At 43.2% G+C, this 20,755-nt stretch overlaps 1 protein-coding gene across 1 annotated transcript in view; it reads right to left on the reverse strand.

The window, feature by feature from the left end:
- The window catches only part of SLC26A7 (solute carrier family 26 member 7), a 71,008-nt gene that overhangs the window by 31,316 nt on the left and 18,937 nt on the right, over positions 1-20,755 (reverse strand). The window contains exons 5-11 of the mRNA XM_089679730.1: positions 19,003-19,155; positions 14,845-14,927; positions 10,236-10,383; positions 9,756-9,869; positions 8,546-8,623; positions 6,196-6,291; positions 4,801-4,907 (exon numbers count right to left, since the gene is read on the reverse strand). Of these exons, the coding sequence (XP_089535856.1) occupies positions 4,801-4,907; positions 6,196-6,291; positions 8,546-8,623; positions 9,756-9,869; positions 10,236-10,383; positions 14,845-14,927; positions 19,003-19,155 (779 nt within the window). The remainder of the gene's footprint in view (positions 1-4,800; positions 4,908-6,195; positions 6,292-8,545; positions 8,624-9,755; positions 9,870-10,235; positions 10,384-14,844; positions 14,928-19,002; positions 19,156-20,755) is intronic.

Here is a 20,755-nt window from a genome sequence, read left to right on the forward strand (position 1 = left end):
TAGCAATAGTCTATCCAGGTAACCTAGAAAGGGTACCCCTTGGAGTCTTAATAGACCCAAGACTGGGGAAAAAATCTCCTTGAACAGTGCGTTAGGCATGGCCACAAACTGAATCTACTGATACTCCAATGATGAGGAGGTCAAAATTGGGACATGAAAATTAACATCCTTTATTTCCACTGGTGCCAGGAACTCCCTTGGCTACAGTGACACCACCACTGCCCAGAACATGCAGAACTTGTTGAGACCCTTAAGGTCAAATGTTGACCATACATTGCTGCTGGGTTTTTGGACAAGAGACAAGATATTTGAAGGAAAAAAAATTGAGAAACCTTTTGGCCTCCGGAACTGGCATAATCAGTCCTCGCTTGAAATGGTAACAACATCTTGCGGATTCCAAGACATTTGAATGCATAAATCGTGTCAGAGGAAACTTTTGGAACATCAACCTGTAAGCATGAGAGATGGTGCAATGGTCCTACTCATCTGCCTTCTTCCATACCCCAAACATTCCAGCACCTGTCTCCCTACCCAAGCAAGTGGGAGCACCCCTTTATAGAGAGGAGAATTTAGAATCTGGCTATTCTGGCTTAGGGGCCCAAGTCATCTTATAAAAGTGACCCTGAGGCTTCCCTTTCGAGGTAGAGGCCTGTGACCACCAAAAAAGACTGTCCAGAGAGAGATGATCCCGAAAAAGGAGCAGTCACTGCCCTCTGAGACAAACACTTACTCCTTTTCCTGAGAGGCAAAATAAAACTCTTATAATATATTAAATCCACATTAAATCACGTACAGCCAATATCACCAAAATAAATCAATTGTAAAGTTCCCCAAGCTGCTAGACCAATCCTCCCCCCCGGAAAGGCGAAATGTATATATATTAAAGTCCAGTGCTGCAATTTATAATTTCCTTCCACAGTCACATAAAATCTCCTATGCTGGTAACTTCCTTCAGTTCTTCTTATGCTCTCAACAGATAATAAAGTTGATCAAGTCCTTCAATCTATGCGTGAATATATGAATCCCTCCTCCTCTTCTCCTAAGATGACTCTCTCTCACCATGCAGACCTTTTACATAGAACATAAAAGTCCCATAGACCGCCACTCCAACTTCTATAGATCCCTTGTCTGCTGGCTCTCCACTCATATTCTTTGACTCCTAGTGAATGTGGGTCAAATAAAGCTTAATCCCAAAACAACCACTGTGTCGTCTCCTTCTTTCATTTATTCTCTATCACAATTTACAAATGTAAGTGATTACGTGTCACCCAACACCCAATGCCGTGTTTATTCTTCTCTCCCACATGCCCATATACTCTTACCAAATATAACATATTCAAGTCATAGATCTTTCAACTACAGTCCTCCTCTAATCAGAAGATCCTTCTAATCCTCAGATCCTTAAAGAATACCTTCATTAAATAGTCATGGACTGTTTAGCAAACAGCAACATATAGTGCTGTCATGTCTGTAACCTGTAATTCAGTTCCTTTAGGACGGAGCTCTCCCCCTTGGATAGAAAAAGTGAAATGGAGATTAAACTCTTCAAAGGATGTCATTGATTGTGCAACACTCGGCAAATAAATAATTGTTTGGCATCTCCAAAAGGATGGCTTCCTTTTCATCAAACCATCCCTGCCTCAAGCCTTTATATAAAGAAAAGTCTTACCTCCCAAAATCTTTTGGATATACTGACCAAGTCTGTCACAATTAGACATTCCACATGGAAGGAAAAAAAAGGAAAAAAAAACTGCCAATAACTTCTTGCAGGGTAACTTTGCAGATCAATTCTTTAGCCAAAAATCCTGCGCATATGGACAGACAAAGTCCCAGACACAACATCTGCTGAATGGAATCCTACAAGATATTTACTGCAACACAGAGAGCCTTATGTAATCCTCACCAGGATCACCCTCAGTGTCTGCAGAATTATGTATACCTAGCCACTTGGCTCAGCCCTTAAGACTCTGGCAGTTGTCCTACCGGGAAGGGTGTACATTCTCTGTCTGAAAAACCTGGGACAGAGGGGAGGCACACGTGCACACTGAGCAGGCATCACCTGCACCACAGGAGGTCAAGACCTAGGCAGGAGAGCTGGAGCCAGGTATATTCCATCTCCTAGTGAATTTTTTCCTCCTGCGTGAACCTTTTAGTTGGAACAACACCCTATCAGGGTGAGACCATTCCACAAATACTACCACCTCTAATGAAAGTGTAAGGGAAAAGAATGGGAACTTCACAACAGCCGCCAAGAACCCAGACATGGACACTCTGGAGAAGAAACCTCAATAAGTGGCAAGTTTAAATCAGTGTGAAATTTATTTTGATAGAGAATTCACCAGGGCTCTCTGAGCCGGAGATACACCATGAATCTGAACCTCCTCAGAATCAGACTCCCCCAATGAGGTATTTACCATCTGTCACTCTTCAAGTTCCACCTCATCTAACTCATCATCCACGTCCACCCAGTCCTCTTCTATAACAGGAGAGAATACTGGGGAAGGGGATCACCTACGCTTCTTACTGCCATGCCATATAGAGGCAACATCTCAGCGTGAGTCAGCTAAGGTTGACAAAACCTCCTTCATAATAAACAAATATGATGATGATGTTGATAATAATGTCCCTGCAGTAGCAACACAACCAGACAAGGGCTCACCCCTAGCCTGTCAGGGAAAAATTAAACCAGCGGGACTACATCCAGTGTCCTCAAGACCTGATGCAGTGCCTATGCTCCTTACCCTGCTGTGCTCCCAACCCCCTGCTTTTTGGAAGACTTTAGCTTGCTGAGAAATACACCCGGTACCTGTACCAGAAAAACAGGCAGTCTCAATCAGCTGAGAGGAGACTTGAACAACAAAACAAGTTCAAGATACCACGGGATACTTCGACCCACAACTACCAGTGCCCTTTCCTCCACAGGTGTATTTACGTGTACCTAAAAGTGCAAAACTGCCCTGTGCCTCATGATATAAGGTGCTCCACAGTAAGGACTGCAGCACATGCTGGCTGTCTCTTACATTTAAAATTGTTTCCCGGACCCCTCCTGTGATGTTACAAGTGCCGCATGCGCCTGCGTCCTGAAAACATGCAACACTTGCACACTCCCCACAGCCTGAACACAGGCCGCACTATGCACCTATCACACAGTAAGGAAAAGCAGCAAAAATGCCCAGGGATACTTCCTGAAGCCAGAGACCACCAAGTAAAACGCCATTAGACATGCACCATACATTCCTCTATGGGCACCGGAAGAAGGGACAGACAACTTCCATCCTTTAAACACCAACATCTAGTGCAGGGGTGTCAAACTGGAGGTCCTCCAGCTGCTGCAAAACTACAAGTCCCATCATGCCTTTAAATTTGGGAGTCATGCTTGTAACTGTCAATTTTGCAATTCCTCATGGGACTTGTAGTTTGGCAACAGCTGGAGGGCAATCAGTTTGACACCCGTGATCTAGTGGAACACACAAGAAGGACTAGTAGCACACAACACAATAGGGGTGAAAGAACTCCAGGTTGGCACCACCAACATATGTGAATCCCATTGAGCTCTATTTAGGATATTCCCATGCCTACCTCTTAGCTACAGTTCTTTATACACTCTATACTCAAACACACATTAAAAGAAGACAGAAGACTAAGATGGTGGGTGTAATATTTAAAAATGCTTTATTGCTATAAGATGCCTTGCTTATTTCAGTTTGCATGTTCTCCCTGTGCCTGCGTGGGTTTCCTCCAAGTACCCCGGTTTCCTCTCACACTCCCAAAGACATGCTGGTAGGTGAATTGGCTCCTGTCTAAATTGGCCCTAGTATTTGTATGTATGAATGTAAGTTAGGGACCTTAGATTGTACATCCCTTGAGGGTTAGGGACTGAAGTGAATATACAATATATATGTAAAGCGTTGCGTAAATTGAGGGCGCTACATAAGTACCTGAAATAAACAATAATACATTTCTTAGAGCCCTGGCTGTTCATAGTTCAGTTGATTTTTGTTTTTGTTGTTTGGTTTTTTTTATGGTATTTCAGTTTTGTTTCATGTAAACCTAACATGCAATACTCTCTCCTATATCTCCAACCTGTTATTCTGGTTTTCACAAAATGCACTACTTTATCATGACTGTGTTACATTTATCTTGCTATATATACCCTTGTATGTCTTTCATTATTGTAATAAAAAAGAATTAAAAAAACAAAGTTGTTTTATCATTATATACTATAGTATTATTGATGTGTAGCTAGTTAATCCTAAACTCTCTGGAGACCAATTACTGTTTATTTATTAGTGAATTAAGAGGGATTTACTATGGCAGCTAGATATTCTCCAAATCTACATATTTATTTTATTTAAGTATAATAAATGAACCTGTGATTAAAATTCCTGCTCTAAAAATAATACTAGGGCACATATCTGCATTACCAAAAATTATTGTTTACAAAGTCCTGTTTTTTGGCAAGAATATAAATGTACATAAATGTAAATCACATGGTGTTTATTGTTTTTTTAAAGGTTTTTAGGAAACACACACAAACCATGTATCGGTAGACATGCTGTATTGCAGCAGGAAGGATGAAACCATCTATGGGCATGAAAAAAATAGCAGCTTCAAACATTTTCACATTTAGTATTCAACAGCTACCATGAGCATTGTGGGTGTATCACACTAGAGATTGCAGAGAACCTGCAAACACTCATATATCTCAAGAGCTCCTGACATAATACTATATGCTGGTAACTAAGATGTTAAAAAAAAGACAATTCATAAAATAACAAAATAGAAAGAAAATAACCTTACTTGGTTAATCGATATGCTCCTACTGCAATATTAAAGACAACTCCAAACAGCAAACCAATATTTGCAGCAAAGCAGATTGTTACTACATAGGTGCAAATCCATATTACCTGTTGGAATAGAAACATTCAGTAAAGAAAATTAGGAAACAACAGATAGGGGTGTATTTATTAGAAAATGCAAAGAAATTCGTCCAGAGAAAGTACATGTACATTTGTTCTGTTAATATGCCTCTTCCTGTGCTGATTCAATGATTTCATTGATTTAAAGCTGAAAATATTGCATTTGGCTACTAGATGGCGCTAATTATCATAGGACATTCCTATGATACTTAACACCATCTGATGGCCAAATTTGGTATTTTCCATTTTAAATCAATGCAATAATATTGTTATGCAGCGTGTTATAACTACACCCATAGGTAGTATGTGACTTTTAAAGATTCCAAACCAGTGAGTCAAGATCGGTCTTTGAAATATTCCACCATCCTGATAGGTGGAATTGTTTGTTACTTATCCTCATAAACGGCACAATTCTTCCATCAATGCTCATGTAACACCCTGCTATAAATGTCTGATGCAGGATGTTGAACTCGATGGCAGTGTCTTGCAGAGCTGTGGTATTCACATGTTGAACTTGTATGCTAAATCCCAGGACTTTGCTAAGGAGCAGTGCAGTTAGAAACTACATTTCCCAGAAGAGCTGCCATGTGGGTGTGGGGATATATATATATCAAAGCCCAGGAGACTGGATAAGAAGTGAGAAAAGAGAGATCTAGAGAGAGGAGTGTACTGATTGCCAGAGGACAGGACCAGGCAGTGGGAAGAGAGAGAGGGGAAGCAAGGAGAATCTGCTGACTGCTGACCTTGCCACTTGATCCAGAGAGCTATTCTGTCATCAGGTGACCGGAAGGAGTGCTGCAGACGGGACCAGAGAAGGCACAGAGACTCCCATGAGAGGAAAGAGAAAGACCACCAGAATTCGCTAGATGCCATCTCTCGGATGAGAGAGTCACAAGCACTACCAAAATAGAGGAACACTGGCACTTGCTCCATATTTGCTAGTTTCCAGCACACAGTTTTGGACATTGCATATAGTTACCATGAGTTGTGGCCTAGTTCCTTCAGCTGCTATTCCTTGACCACACTCAACAATGCTTTAGCCTCAACACTGATAGCAGGACAGCCATCCCACAGGTCGAACCACAGCTGTGTCATCAAACATTTGCTGCAATATGTGTCTCTGATGCAATATATGGCTTTATTAATATAATGCTGCATCACTATTTCACTTACAGTTTCTGTGTCTATCTTGGTGGGACTATTACAGGCTTCATAAATATTCATGTCCATCATATTTGATTTATTAAGAAGTCTCAAAAATCAGCTCAGTACTTACCCAATCAAATTTATCAACATTCCAGTATTTCTTCAAATCTAGGAACTGTCTAAGCATCCCTTTCAATCCAACAATAATGACACTTGCCAATACACACTGCAACAGGAGCACAAAAATACACGTGTTGGGTTAACGTATATCTAAAACAAAGGCCCCTTTCACACAAGGTGGATCCGTCAGTGTGATCCGCCTGCTCAATGCGAGATCTCTCCGCTCATCCCCGCTGAGCAAGCGGATGTCTCTGTCCGTGAACACAGACACTGCCTGCTGATTTCAATGGGATGGTCGGATGGAAACGGTCCACCTGTCCATTTCCACCCAAATGCCATCTGATCTGCTGGACGGATGGGGAACAGATCCCATATGTCTGTTTTTGGCGTACAGGATCAGAGTGGATGCCGGCGAGGTTTATTGGTGGAAGAGGAGAATCCATCCGGGGTCTGAGGAGGTACACCAAAAAGGGAGTACATCTCTCCTTAAGGGGACAGTGCTATGTTTTTGCTAGTCCACATTTTTGTACATAGTTGCTAGGAAGTTTGTCATCCAGTTCTACAGTTCCCCAGGCATCCCAAATACCCCTAGATCCCATCTAAGTTATTAACCTCTTAATAAAAACAAATAAAAACCAACTCAAAACTGTTTTACTAAATCTGAAGGTACTAGTGTAGAAAAAGGGGCGGACTGACCATTTGGAAACTCAGGCACTGCCCGAGGGCCCGGGGTCACTAGGGGGTCCCATGAGATGTCTCTGGTACCTTTTTCATAGGCATTTTTGAGTTTGGAAAAGGACACAGGGGCCCCATGATCCCCTATTGCCTGGGAGCCCCATGAGTTGTCAGTCCGCCCCTGTGTAGAAAATGCATGTTGCCTGGCTGTGCAGAGCATAGGGGGGACCAAACAAATCCAGTGGCCCTTGCAAGAGTGGTGCTTCAAAATATTTTGATCTAAGATATATAGATAAGTATAGAATGGACTTCTGGGAGAACAAATCCCCTAAACAAGAATCCATAAAACAATAAAAACATGATATAGGTTCAACAACCTGTCTGGAGACTGGCTAGGCCACTCCAGGATCATAATGTGCTTCTTGAGCCACTCCTTTGTTGCCTTGGCCGTGTGTTTTGGGTCATTGTCATGCTTGAACACCCATCCACGACCCATTTTCTATGCCCTGGCTGAGGGAAGAAGGTTCTCACCCAAGATTTGACAGTACATTGCCCTGTCCATCGTCCCTTTGATGCGGTGCAGTTGTCCTGTCCCCTTAGAAAAACACCCCCAAAGCAGAATGTTTCCACCACCATGTTTGACAGTTGGGATGGTGTTTTTGGGGTCATAGGCAGCATTCCTCCTCCTCCCAAACAAGGCGAGTTGAGTTGATGCCAAAAAGCTCAATTTTGGTCTCATCTGACCACAACACTTTCAACCAGTCCTCTGCATCATTCAGATGTTCAGTGGCAAACTTCAAATGGGCCTAGATATGTGCTTTCTTGAACAGAGGGACCTTGTGGGCACTGCAGGATTTCAATCCTTGTCGGCGTAGTGTGTTATCAATTGTTTTCTTGATGATTGTGGTCCCAGCTGCCTGGAGATCATTGACAAGATCCTCATGTGTAGTTCTGGGATGATTCCTCACTGTTCTCATGATCACTCCACGAGATGAGATCTTGCATGGTGCACCAGACCTAGGGAGACTGACAGTGGTTTTGTGTTTCTTTCATTTGCGAATGAATGCACCAACTGTTATCACCTTCTCACCAAGCTACTTGGCGATAGTTTGGTAGTCCAGTCCATCCTTGTGTAGGTCTACAATCTTGTCCCTGACATTCTTGGACAACTCTCTGGTCTTTGCCATGGTGGAGAGTTTGGAATCTGATTGTTTGATTGCTTCTGTGGACAGGTGTCTTTTATACAGGTAACAAAATGAGATTAGCAGCACTCCCTTTAAGAGACTGCTTCTAATCTCAGCTTGTTACCTGTATGAAAGACACCTGGTAGCCAGAAATCCTGCTGATTGATAGTGGATCAAATACTTATTTCCCTCATGAACATGCACATCAGTGCATAATTTGTTAGACATGCATTTCTTTTGAATTTTGTGTTGCTATTCTGTCTCTCAGTGTTACAATACACCTACCATTTGATTTTTAGACTGATCATTTCTTTGTGAGTGGACAAACATTCAAAATCAGCAGGGGATCAAATACGTATTTCCTTCACTGCATACCATAGAAATACAATTTCCTGCTTCTTTGGTTAAAATGTTGTAACTGTAACAATGTTTGCTAAAATCCTTGTTATCTGTATAGATCACCTAGAGGGGAGTTACACTTTAAACAACATTTTTACTTACCATTGGTAGCCAGTATAAAAAAGGTACTATGAAATATATGACCAAGAGGACAAGGAAGCATGATACCAAACAGGCAACCTAGAGATCAAACAAAGTGTACATGTAAGGTCATAAAATAATGAAAATTTAAAAAATTTAATGAAATAATCACTAAGCTCCAGTCAAATATCAGAATACAGAGGAGTGTGGAGGTGGTTTGGAGGGACTGAGACTGTTTCAGGCTGCCAGCAGACCACTCATCACCACAGGAGGAGGAGCAATGGAACACAAGTGAGTGACACAGATGCTGACAGAGACCGCTGCCTAATTAAGTAGAAGGATGCTGCGGACACTGACCAGTTGTGCTGCTCACAGTAAACAGAGGGAGGTCACCTGCTACCACAGGAGTAGGTGAGAGGCCACTAGCCAAACCCCACTACACTTTAACAAAGAACAGTGTTGCCTGCAAGTATTACAAAGCCAATGCTTTTATCAGTGCTTTAGGGGACATTATCCTGAGTGCTCCGACATAAGCTTTGGGCCCCAACGAGCTGGCCAGGAGTAGAGAGAGGGTATATTGTACACTGCTGAACTGTGATGGTGGTGTAACTCTCCTTAGTTAGGATTGACGTTGTATAGGGTTGAGAAGGGGTTGGTCTTTAAGCCAGTTGTTTGTTCCACACTATATTTCTTGCTGCTGTTCACCCATTGCCATATATTTCTTGCAATTGTTTAACTATTTGCTGTGTCTTTACTGTTATTCATATCTCTTTTGCTACTGGGGAACTACATATACATCCACAATAAATATTCCCACCCAGGCAGGTGTCTCAGAGTGCGTGGTGCTTTTCGCAGAGTCATGGGTACAGGAACGGGGACCTGAGAAACAAAGACGCCATCGGAGGTAAAGCGGTACAAAGGTGAACATGTGAAGAACTGTGTTATCTGTCCACAGATTTACACAGCAAGGATCTTGTGTTTGGATTAATAGTAAACATCATCATACTGGTGATGGTAAATTCACATTAATGGGTATTAAAAGCACACATGCATAGGTACGAATGGGCCCTAATGATCATTTAGTGTATAGAAACTCAGTTTAATTATGGATATTAAACAGTTATACAAGCTCAAATTAAAAATATTTAAAGACATTATTTAACTAAAGTGTGTTTTATACATATATACATACACACAGTATATGTTAATTGAAATTCCTATGAGTGCTGACCTGTGTCTGTGCACCACGGCTATATAGGAGGAATGTCCGAGCTGGAGCTCCTGCATTTGGTATGCAGAAGACAAAAGATGGAATGATATTGCTGAGTCCATGGGCAAAAAGCTCCTGTAACATACAAGAATGATACTTCACTGCAGGAAATCATCAAATATTTAACAATAGGTATAAAGATATCAGTATAACAAATACTCCAGTTAATCCAAATGTTTCTTTAAACTGGCATGCATATATAATAGGCCATCTTTTGGGTATACTATATTTTACATTTTCATATATGATTAACAGTATCCTTTTGAAATTTAATGTAATATAAATATGTGGGCATTATGAGCCATATTGTAGAAAAGTCAGATTGGAAATGGTTGAGCTGTAGTGGATCTAAAAATCAGATTACTGGTTATAGGTATGTTTGAGATGAAAATTCATGTGAAAGCAATTTCCAAGACAAAGATTAGGTTACTTTGACTTTACCTGGTTTTCAGAAACAGGGTATTTGAACCTTCTGGCTGAATTGTAAGCAAGGAATATGGAAACTGCATATCCAACCAATGCAACACTGAAGGCTTCCACCATGACCTCCTGCAGAACATCCATTGCTGGGGCCTGAGGAAGAGGAATTCTGAAACAACAGAACAAAAAGAAACCTGATAAATGGCGATTGGGGCAATTTATGGCCTGGTAGATTTTCCTTACCATACCACACTTGAGTGTCTATAAGTACACTATGGAGGTGATTTACTAAAGACAAATAGGCTGCTCACTTTACAAGGGAATGTTCCCTTGGCTTAATGAATGGGGCAAAGCTCTGCTGTCTTCCACCATCCAATCTTTTATTTTCTTGCACTGGATTGGATTTTTGCCACATTTATGAAGCTAAGGGAACATTCTCTTGCAAAGTGAACAGCCTATTTGCCTTTGGTAAATCAACCCATATGTATTTGTTTATATGTGAGTATGATGTCTGAGGCTTGAAAGCCTTTTTTCCATAAAATTTCCTTTGTGAATTTTTTTACAATATCACCAGGTCTTTCCTCACCCATCCCCGATTGCTTGGGCTTGGGACTGTCATGCAGAATGCGATAACACATGTACACAACCAATTTGTACACACAAGGGACAATTTACACAGGAGCCAGTCAACCTTCCAGCATGTCTTGGGAGTGTGGGAGGTAACCAGAGTACTCAGAGGAGACCCATTCAAACATGGAAAACAGCGCACCATGCACACAGGGTGCTGGCTAAAAATTAAACCCAGGACCCCATCCCTTCAAACACTTACCTCTAAACCACTGTGGTGCCCCACCATACGTGAATAGACTTCAAAGTTAATCAGGCATCCTTCAATGGTCTTGTGTTGACTATCCACCACTCCACCATAAACATTCATTCAGCACTGGACCTTTTCTAGTAGTCTTAAAGAGACACTGTTACCTTGTCCATTTAGGGCAACATGATCATGTTTTTGCAAAGCCCCCTGAACCCCCGAAACTCAGTTTGCCAGCTCTCTCCCGCTACTCCTGCCTCCACTGCAGCTGACACTAAGATCCCCAGCTGAGATCTCCAGCTCATGTTGGGCACTAATGAGAATGGTAATATCAATTCCCCAGTCCATGTGCAAATGCCTGTGCCATGGGAGGAGGTCACATGCTCCCCATTCCAAGAAACACTGAGTTTTGTTGTTGGCTGTGACAGAGTCAGGAGCAAAGAGGAAGTGCTGGCAAGATTTGTGTCAGGAGTTTTGGGGAGAAATGGCCTTTACATAGATACTGTTACTTTGCTTTGAATGTCATTTTAAGGATGTGTATTCAGTCCTTGTCATTGGGGAAATGAGGACAGTGGTCATCAATTAGCATCAATTAGGCTGAAAAGCCGGCTTCCGGGATGTGACACCTTTGTGTTAATATGATTGTCAACTTCTGGTGAAACCGGTTTGGAGGAAGTGGCCCCAGACAGGTTGTCCGCCTGACATTGGAAGCTCTAAAAGGAGTATATCCATACATCAAAAGGGGTATGTTTCATCTCTCATAAAAGCTAAAATATTAGTTGCAGAGAGATGAACATTCTCCCTTCTGTTAGCGCATTCTGTAGGCTACATCGGCACTAAAAATCATATTTGTGGTTTAGGCAGAAGGCCAGGAAAATGCAGGAAATGGTTAGGTGGTGCTGGAGTGCGACAGTCGAATGGTGTTTGGTACTGTCGCGATCGGGTCGATGCGCTGGTGTCGGAAATCCCATCCCCGACTTGGTGTTTCAAGCTGGTCTTGGTCCAATTGAATTTGGGTGGGTCAGCACACAGAACATCCTGTGGGCAGGTACAGGAACAGCCCCCCATGGTCAGTTGACCAAGGACTAATGTCTCGCCTCCGTCCATATCCCCATAAATTGAGTACCCGGACACTGGAACATTTGTGATTCGTATGGAGCCAGTTCGATTTGACTGACGGATTGCTGACGCTCTGGCTTGCTCCAGTCGCAGGATAGATCTTGGTAAAAGTTTTATTCTGTTTTATTCCCTTTTTATTTTATAGTGAATAATCATTTGTGCGTCCTCTTATATTTTTTGTATTTCTGTAACTTTTTATATTTTGTACATATTTTATGCACTGCCCACTTTCGGGAAATTAAAGCTTAAAATTAATTAGTGACTTCTGTGTATTTAAACACGTGCTCATATCTTTGGAGAGATTAGATTGGAGAGATTAGATTGGATTAGATTAGATTGCATTGTATTTTAGCGCCTTTAAATGCTCGGTCAAGCTCATTGCCAATCTGTATGCAATTGCACTGTGTGTGGGCAGATTGTAAAAGGTAACAGATCGGCCAGACAGAGATCTGTGTGTGTGGGGTGTCCCAGCAGACCGTTCTGCGGATAAACTGTTGGGTGGTGGCAGGCTACCTTTTGTGGTGTGTCTGGTGTGGGGGTGTGTGTGGACTGTGGAAGAGTGATTAACACTGGGGTTCAAGCTGTAGGGTAGCTGGAGGGATCCTAGAAGGGTATGTAATTACTAAGCTGGTCCTCAACCCTAGTCAGTGCACCAGATTGTATATAAGATTTGCATCTGTCAGTGTGTAGTCGACCAGCGTGATTGGAGTGGAGTCTCCCTCCGGTGGTGGCAAGAGGTAGTGCGGGCTGTGGAAGGATATCACGGCTGAACTCATATACGGTTTTATATATTCAAAGTTAAGTCCCCTTTATTCCCTCTTACCCCAAGTCATGGCCGCACGTGCGTGCCTCGGTTAGCTAGTTGCTGTGGGCGTAACGTGTGGGTGGATTCATGACATATATTCATTACAAAATCATCAAATGTAGTTTTAAACGCAGTTAGTATAAGTACCTGAATTTATTGCAGCAGCAATCTCTTGTAATCACAGTACAACTGGGACTGAGTGAAGGGCAAAACAAGGAGCCAATCAGGTGTTATGTAGTCTACGTGTGCTGACATGGAACAAGCTGAGAAGTGAGCTAAGTGAGCAGAGGGATGATCTCAGTGTACTGCTTCTCTTTCACTGTACAGTCACAGTCTGGAGAGACAACCAAGGAATATTGTTAAAGCAGATCTTCTCACCCCCATTTTTTCAAATCCCTGCCAGGTGGTGTGTTACTCACCCAACCAGAGGATCCAGCATTGTTCTGAAGAATCCTCTCCTCTTCTGCCACTGATTGGGTTCTGCACTGTCGTGTTCTTTGTGACATCATTGGGAGGCTACTGGCTCTTCTGAGCTCAGCTGGCAGACCTCCTTATGACACACTGCTAGGACCATTCCATCCTCCTTTGTGAATGAAAAGCTATGCCTCCGAAGACATGTGACATGCATATCCCAGGAGACACAGGGAGCACAGTGCACTGCATTTGACTAGGTGTGTGGCATGCATGGGGTGGCGGCCCAAAGTATTTTCTTAAAAAATAGGGTAACTTTTTAAAAAGCGCTATTTGTGTAGGAGGGAAGTTCAAACTTGAAACTGAGGATGAAGATCCGCTTTAAAATATAGTAGAGAAAATGTTTCTCTTGAAGGGCTGTAAAAACCTTAAATACAAACGCCTTTCAGGTAGAACAACTTTGAATACGTGTTTCAACAATGAATTTAATGGTTTGCCTGAAGTCTAGCTTTCAAGGCATAAAGGGGAAGGTATATGTTTAGGGCACCCTAAAAAATAATTTACTATCAATAGAACAGTGAAACAAAGTGATAGCACTTCTACTTCTGTGTTCAACCTACCTTGGAGTATGTAATAAGAAGGATAACAGATAACACTACAGTGTATGGCATATGCTGATGATATTGTGGTAATGAAATAAAATCAGGCCTTTCTAAGTGATGAAGAGAGATGAAGAATCAGAGAAAGCAGAACTTCATTTAGGAAACACTTGGCAGTGACAAGAAAAATAAGATGAAAATAGCATGAAGGATCATTTAATAATGCCTCGCTCCTCCTACAATGCATTATTTGTTTCCACTCATTGTGGCTTCCATACTGTTTGCATATGTTGGTCCTTTCCATTTGGCCATCAGACCTCATGCTTTTATTTTTTATCTATTGTAAATGTACTTTGCATGTTTTTTACGTATGTCATATTACTTGAAATCTCACTAAAAAGTTTGAACAATAGCATGAAGGATATATGAATGGATATAAAGATACAGTATGTGATTGAGAGCATTCTCATAGAATCTTGAGTGCCCGATTTTTCTAAGAGGTAGCAGTGAAGCATGCTGATATCACCAGTACCTTCTGCAATTGGAAAAGGCCAGGGTCCAGATAAGTACATTTTTTTAATAAAATTTAATTTTTAGCTATCTTTTTTAAGCTTTTTTCATTTGGATAACTTGATACTGTCAGTAAAGAGGACCTTACATTTTCATTCAGGATCTGCTTTGTAAAGATAGATCAGTTTCTGTCGCAGCTTCACTGATTTTATTTAATAACAGCCATGATCTGATATTCAAACATTCAAAGTGAACTGCATCAGAAAAATGTTTTGCCGTTATTTTGGGGGAATTTCAGGTAAAAATATTGGCTGTGTGCTGCATAACAATGGCGTTTCTAGCCAATACCTTAAAAGTTATAAAATGAATTACCCTTTTGGAATATATCCAATGACTTCAATGCCATAATCCTCTTCCATATTGGCAAAATAACAAGCAAGAGAGGTTACAGTCATCTGTGCAAAGGAAAACAACATGGTACTATTAACAAATTGGGATGAGACATTGGGGTTGATTTACTAAATATACAGTACTGTGCACTGCAAGTGCAGTTGCTCCAGAGCTTAGTAAATGAGGTAAAGCTTCACTTTGCATAGAATACCCAATCACATGCAAGAAAAATAAAAAACAGCATTTTGCTTGCATATGATTGGATTATAGAAATCAACAGAGGGTCCCCTCATTTTATAGCTTCCCCTCAGATCTAGAGCAACTGCATATGCAGTGCACTTACAATGCACAGACGATTTGCCTTTAGTAAATCAATCCCATTGCCTTAACATGCTATAAACAACTCATTTTCATTACTCTAGTTTTTCTATAATTTACTCTTTAACCATCTCCCGCTCGCCATATAGTAATATGACGGGCGCAAGGTGGTTCTCTCGTTATGGGAGGACGTCATATGACGTCCCCCCATTCTCACTGCGCATGCATGGCTCAGGGAGCGCACAGCGTGGCGTTCGGTGGTGCGCTGTTTTCCTCGGACACAGCGGATCACCGATCACGGAAAGAGCCGAAGATGTCGGCTCGGTCATGTGATCAGCTGTGTCCAATCACAGCTGATCACATGTAAACCCCCATGTAAACGCCTAAGCACCCACCTCACTGATAACAACCTCCTTGACCCCCTACAGTCTGGCTTCCGCCCCCTGCACTCCACCGAAACCGCCCTACTTAAAATCACCAATGACCTGCTAACTGCCAAAGCCAATGGCCACTATTCTATCCTCCTGCTCCTTGACCTCTCCGCGGCCTTCGACACTGTTGACCACCCTCTCCTCCTTGCCAAACTGAACTCCCTTAGCATCAGGGACGCTGCTCACTCCTGGTTCGCCTTCTACCTTTCCCAACGCTCCTTCAGCGTCACCTACAACACTGCCACCTCCCCCTCCCTCCCCCTCTCTGTCGGTGTCCCCCAAGGCTCCGTCCTCGGGCCCCTCCTCTTCTCCATCTATACCTCCTCCCTTGACAAACTTATTCACTCCCACGGCTTCAATTACCACCTCTATGCCGACGACACCCAAATTTAGCTCTCCACCCCCCACCTCACCCCCTCACTCTCTGCCTGCATCGCCCACCTCCTAAACGACATATCAGACTGGATGTCGCTCCATTTCCTCAAACTTAACCTATCCAAAACCGAGCTCCTGGTCTTCCCCCCTCCCCATGCCCCCCCCATCCTCTCCATCACTACTAACAACGCCACCATCTCTCCCACCCCACACGCCAAAGTCCTGGGTGTCACCCTGGACTCCCACCTCTCCTTCCTACCCCACATCCAACTGCTATCTAGATCTTGCAGGCTCCACCTCCGCAACATCTCCAAGATACGCACATTCCTCACCCCAGACACTACCAAACAACTCGTACACTCCCTCATCATCTCACGCCTGGACTACTGCAACTCCCTTCTCACTGGCCTACCCAAACGAATGCTATCCCCACTCCAGTCAATCCTAAACTCTGCGGCCAGACTCATCCACCTCACCAACTGCTCCACATCTGCCACCCCCCTCTGCCAATCCCTTCATTGGCTCCCGATTGCCCAACGCATCAAGATCAAGCTGCTAACCCTGACCTACAAGGCCACTCACAATGCCGCCCCGAACTACATAACTGACCTGATACCCAGATACTACCCTAACCGTGCCCTCCGCTCCTCACAGGACCTCCTGCTCTCTAGCTCCCTGGTCTCCTCCTCCCACACCCGATTGCAGGACTTCTCTAGGACTTCCCCCATCCTCTGGAACTCCCTACCCCAATCCATCAGACTGTCACCTACTCTCCTCACCTTCAGGCGCACCCTGAAAACCCTCCTCTTCAGGGAAGCCTACCCCAACCTCACCTAACACCCGACCTCACCTAACAATTAACCTCCTCCACTCCACCCACCACTCCATCCCCACAGCCATCTCCTCCTGTGCCTGAGAAAAAGGAGAGAAGCGCCTCTAAGTGCAATAAGTCTTTTAATTCAAGTCTAAATGTAGAAACACTCACATGTGTGAAGTAATCATAAGCATAAAAACCGTGGTTAACAATAGTTAACGGTGGGGTGGTAACCCGGGTGAAGAGCCGTCATCTCTCTGCGATGTGGGGAAGTCAGCTCTCGGCTGGAACAGTGTGGTGGCTGGAGGGGGAACAGCGGCGAGGCCAGCCTTCATGCACGTCCTCCCTCAAAGCCGGATGGAACGCACGCTGGAACGTAGCGGCGGCGTGGCCGTGATGACGTCAGATCCCAGGGTGCACTGCGACGCGTTTCGGAGCATGCACTGGCCGTGGAAGGCGGAAGTGCACTCCTTTTTCAAGCTGCTTGAAAAAGGAGTGCACTTCCGCCTTCCACGGCCAGTGCATGCTCCGAAACGCGTTGCAGTGCACCCTGGGATCTGACGTCATCACGGCCACGCCGCCGCTACGTTCCAGCGTGCGTTCCATCCGGCTTTGAGGGAGGACGTGCATGAAGGCTGGCCTCACCGCTGTTCCCCCTCCAGCCACCACGCTGTTCCAGCCGAGAGCTGACCTCCCCACATCGCAGAGAGATGACGGCTCTTCACCCGGGTTACCACCCCACCGTTAACTATTGTTAACCACGGTTATTATGCTTATGATTACTTCACACATGTGAGTGTTTCTACATTTAGACTTGAATTAAAAGACTTATTGCACTTAGAGGCGCTTCTCTCCTTTTTCTCATCTACAGAAGTTGCTACAGCTTATTTGGAAGCCTTGCCCTCAGTGCCACACGGAATCCTACGCTCTTGATACAGTAGCCACTAATACCACCATCACCCATACTACCATTTCCTAGGACTTTGCAGTGTTTGCGCTGTTACAACCCTTCCTCATTTTTTCTATCTCCTCCTGTGCCACCTTCCCCTCTCTCCTAGATTGTAAGCTTGAAAAGCAGGGCCCTCGAACCCCTCATGTAGTGTATTGTTACTGTCTTGTCTCATGTTATGTCCCCCTTGCTACTGTACAGCGCTGAGCATACCCTTTGGCGCTATATAAATACTGTATAATAATAATAATGTAAACAGGGAAATGCCGGTTATCTGCATTTCTCTCCTCTCGAGCTGTCACGCTGACAGCTCGAGAGGAGAGCTGGTAATCGGCTTTCCTCGGAGGGGACATGTACACTGATCATCAGTGCCCTGATGATCAGTGTAGCCCCAGCAGTGCCACCTATCAGTGTCCATCAGTGCCTTATGTCAGTGCTCATCAGTGCTCGTGCCAGTGCCCATCAGTGCCACATATCAGTGCCTACCAGTGCACATCAATGCCACATATCAGTGCCCATATGAGCTGCCTTTCAGTGTCCCCCATCAGTGCCAGTCAGTGCCACTTTTTTTAGTCTGGCAACAGCTGGAGGGCCTCCAGTTTGACACCCCTGATATAGTGGAAACTAAAAATAGGATCAGTAAGGTGATGATCCACGTGAAGCTGGATGCAATCATCCTAGATAGAGTCTAACATTACACAAAATGATGGCATCCATGGGTACACCACTTCCTCCCTCCCCACATTTCATTGAGATCCTCTTGCTTCCATGGCGCACTTACACCCTCATCACTCCTGACACTCAAACCTGATTGCAGGGATGGTTATCAAGCAGGACTCCAGGACCCCCACCCCCCTTTTTTTCCCTTTTCTTTCCCCTGTTTCCAACAGGTACCTGACTCTATTGTCCACAACAACATTTGTCATGTGGAGGCACCACCTATGAATTCCCTTGAATGTCTTTTTTAAAGATTTTTATGGTTCCAGAAATTATAGAGAGCAGAGTGACCTCAGGAGTGATTGCGATATGTACACCTGTCACCCTGGAATACACCCCATCCACAGCCGGAGTAGAGAGCAGTGACTGGTAGTCCCAGCTCTCTACACAGAGCGACAGGGTTCTCACCCTTAGAGTTGGCAGGGGACAGATGCAGCGTCAGATCGCTGCTGCATCCACCTAGGTGAGTACGATTTAAAAAAAACAAAAAACATACTTCTCTTTTAAGAGAGAACAATAAAACAATTAGCACTTACTAATATCAGGTCAATAGGAATGACAAACTTGATCTGTTTTATATACTTCTCGTTCAGCTCTTTTGTCAGAATCAGTACTGTGAGGGACAGAAGGGACAACAGCAGCACTGATATTTGGATCATGTTGATGTTTTTGAAAATGTAGATATAAATCTGCAACAAGAAAAAAGGGGGGTTAAAAAGAAAAAAACTAGGATAAATGTAATATAGTTGCAGGAAACTGATTGTTAGCTATGCTATTTTACAGGTGTTGGCATCTTTGGTCTAATTTCCACCAGATTGTTCATATTGTCCTGACAAACCCAAAAGATTCTGAGTGGCTGAACTGCCTGTATTTTACAATTGTCCCTAGAGTTCCTAAGGGTTCATTCACACCAGCAGATGTGCATTAAGGTGCTCATAACACAAGCATGCTGGTATGTGCTGTGCATGCACACTGTGATGCATTGTTAAAAATGCAATGCGATTTTTATCTTTTTAAGTTAAACATTATTTAACTATACACTTTATTTACCTACCTGCTGAACCAGCCAAATTCCGATCCATTTATGGCCAGGTTATGATCATTTTATTACAATCAAGTAGGAAGGGTACATGGGTAGGGCAATACACTGAACAATGTAAATATTCCCCAGCACACTCTCTAGCTAGTCAACTCAAATAACCTTATTAAATTGTTCCAGCATTTAAAGGTTGAAAGCAGTTTTTTTTAGCCAACATCTACAAACAAGTTACACTGCCATGCCAAGGCACCTCTGCAAAGTGTGGTCCCTAATGCTAAAATGTTGTAACCCTCTTTTTTCTTTGGTGTGGGGGGGAGATGATGATAAATGGCCCTCCTCAAACATGATATCCCATTAAACCTGTAAGTAAATAAGAGAACCAGAACCTTCTCTGTGTGTTTGATAATAAAGTTGTCAGTGCCTCCACCCAGAGGGAATTTTTTTTCCTGGGAACTTAATAAGTAATCTAAACATAATAGTAATCTAAGTAATTGGAAGCAGAGGAACTACCACAACCAGCATTTAAAATTAACCATATGTATCTAGATGAACACCAGTATAGAAATAATACAAGCTTTATATACAAATATTTTAATAATAGTATATGTACCTGATGTACAAACAAGTATTGTTAGCAAAGGGCTTGATAGGAGTTCTGGTGGAATTGTGCACATATACCTGGGTATATATAGTTATTAACAGAGATACCTCCAGATGAGCGTTACAGCAAAGTTCAGTTGCAGGGGCTCCTGAGGATGATGCAACATCAGTCATTGTGTCTGAGACCTGAAGACAAGATCTGCAGTCATTGGAAGATCTTCCAACTGTTGTGCAATCAACCTGGAATGGAGCTCTTCATCGGCAGGAACTGTGGTGTGGTGTGGTCAACCTATCTACTCTTCGCTTTAGCTCCTCCCTAATAGTTTCTAATCTGACAGGCATCCAGACCTCTAAACTAAGTGGCAACCAGATGTCTAACCTGACTCTAGCCTATGCTGGTTATCAAGCCCTAACCTAAAACTAGCTATAGAATCCCATTCCAGAAGGGTCAGGGTTAACTAGAATAACAGGAACTGCATATAAACTATATTGCAATACACAAGTTCACCTGCCAATATACACTGCTCAAAAGATTAAAAGAACACTATTAAATCAGTGTATCACATAAAGTCAATTGAACTCCCGGGATGTTGATCTGGTCAGTTAAGTAGCAGAGGGGGTTGTTAATCAGTTTCAGCTGCTTTGGTGGT

This window comes from Staurois parvus, unplaced genomic scaffold (assembly GCF_062004578.1).
Source record: "Staurois parvus isolate SC_StPar_1 unplaced genomic scaffold, SC_StPar_1.0 ptg000230l, whole genome shotgun sequence".
Lineage (NCBI taxonomy): Eukaryota > Metazoa > Chordata > Amphibia > Anura > Ranidae > Staurois > Staurois parvus.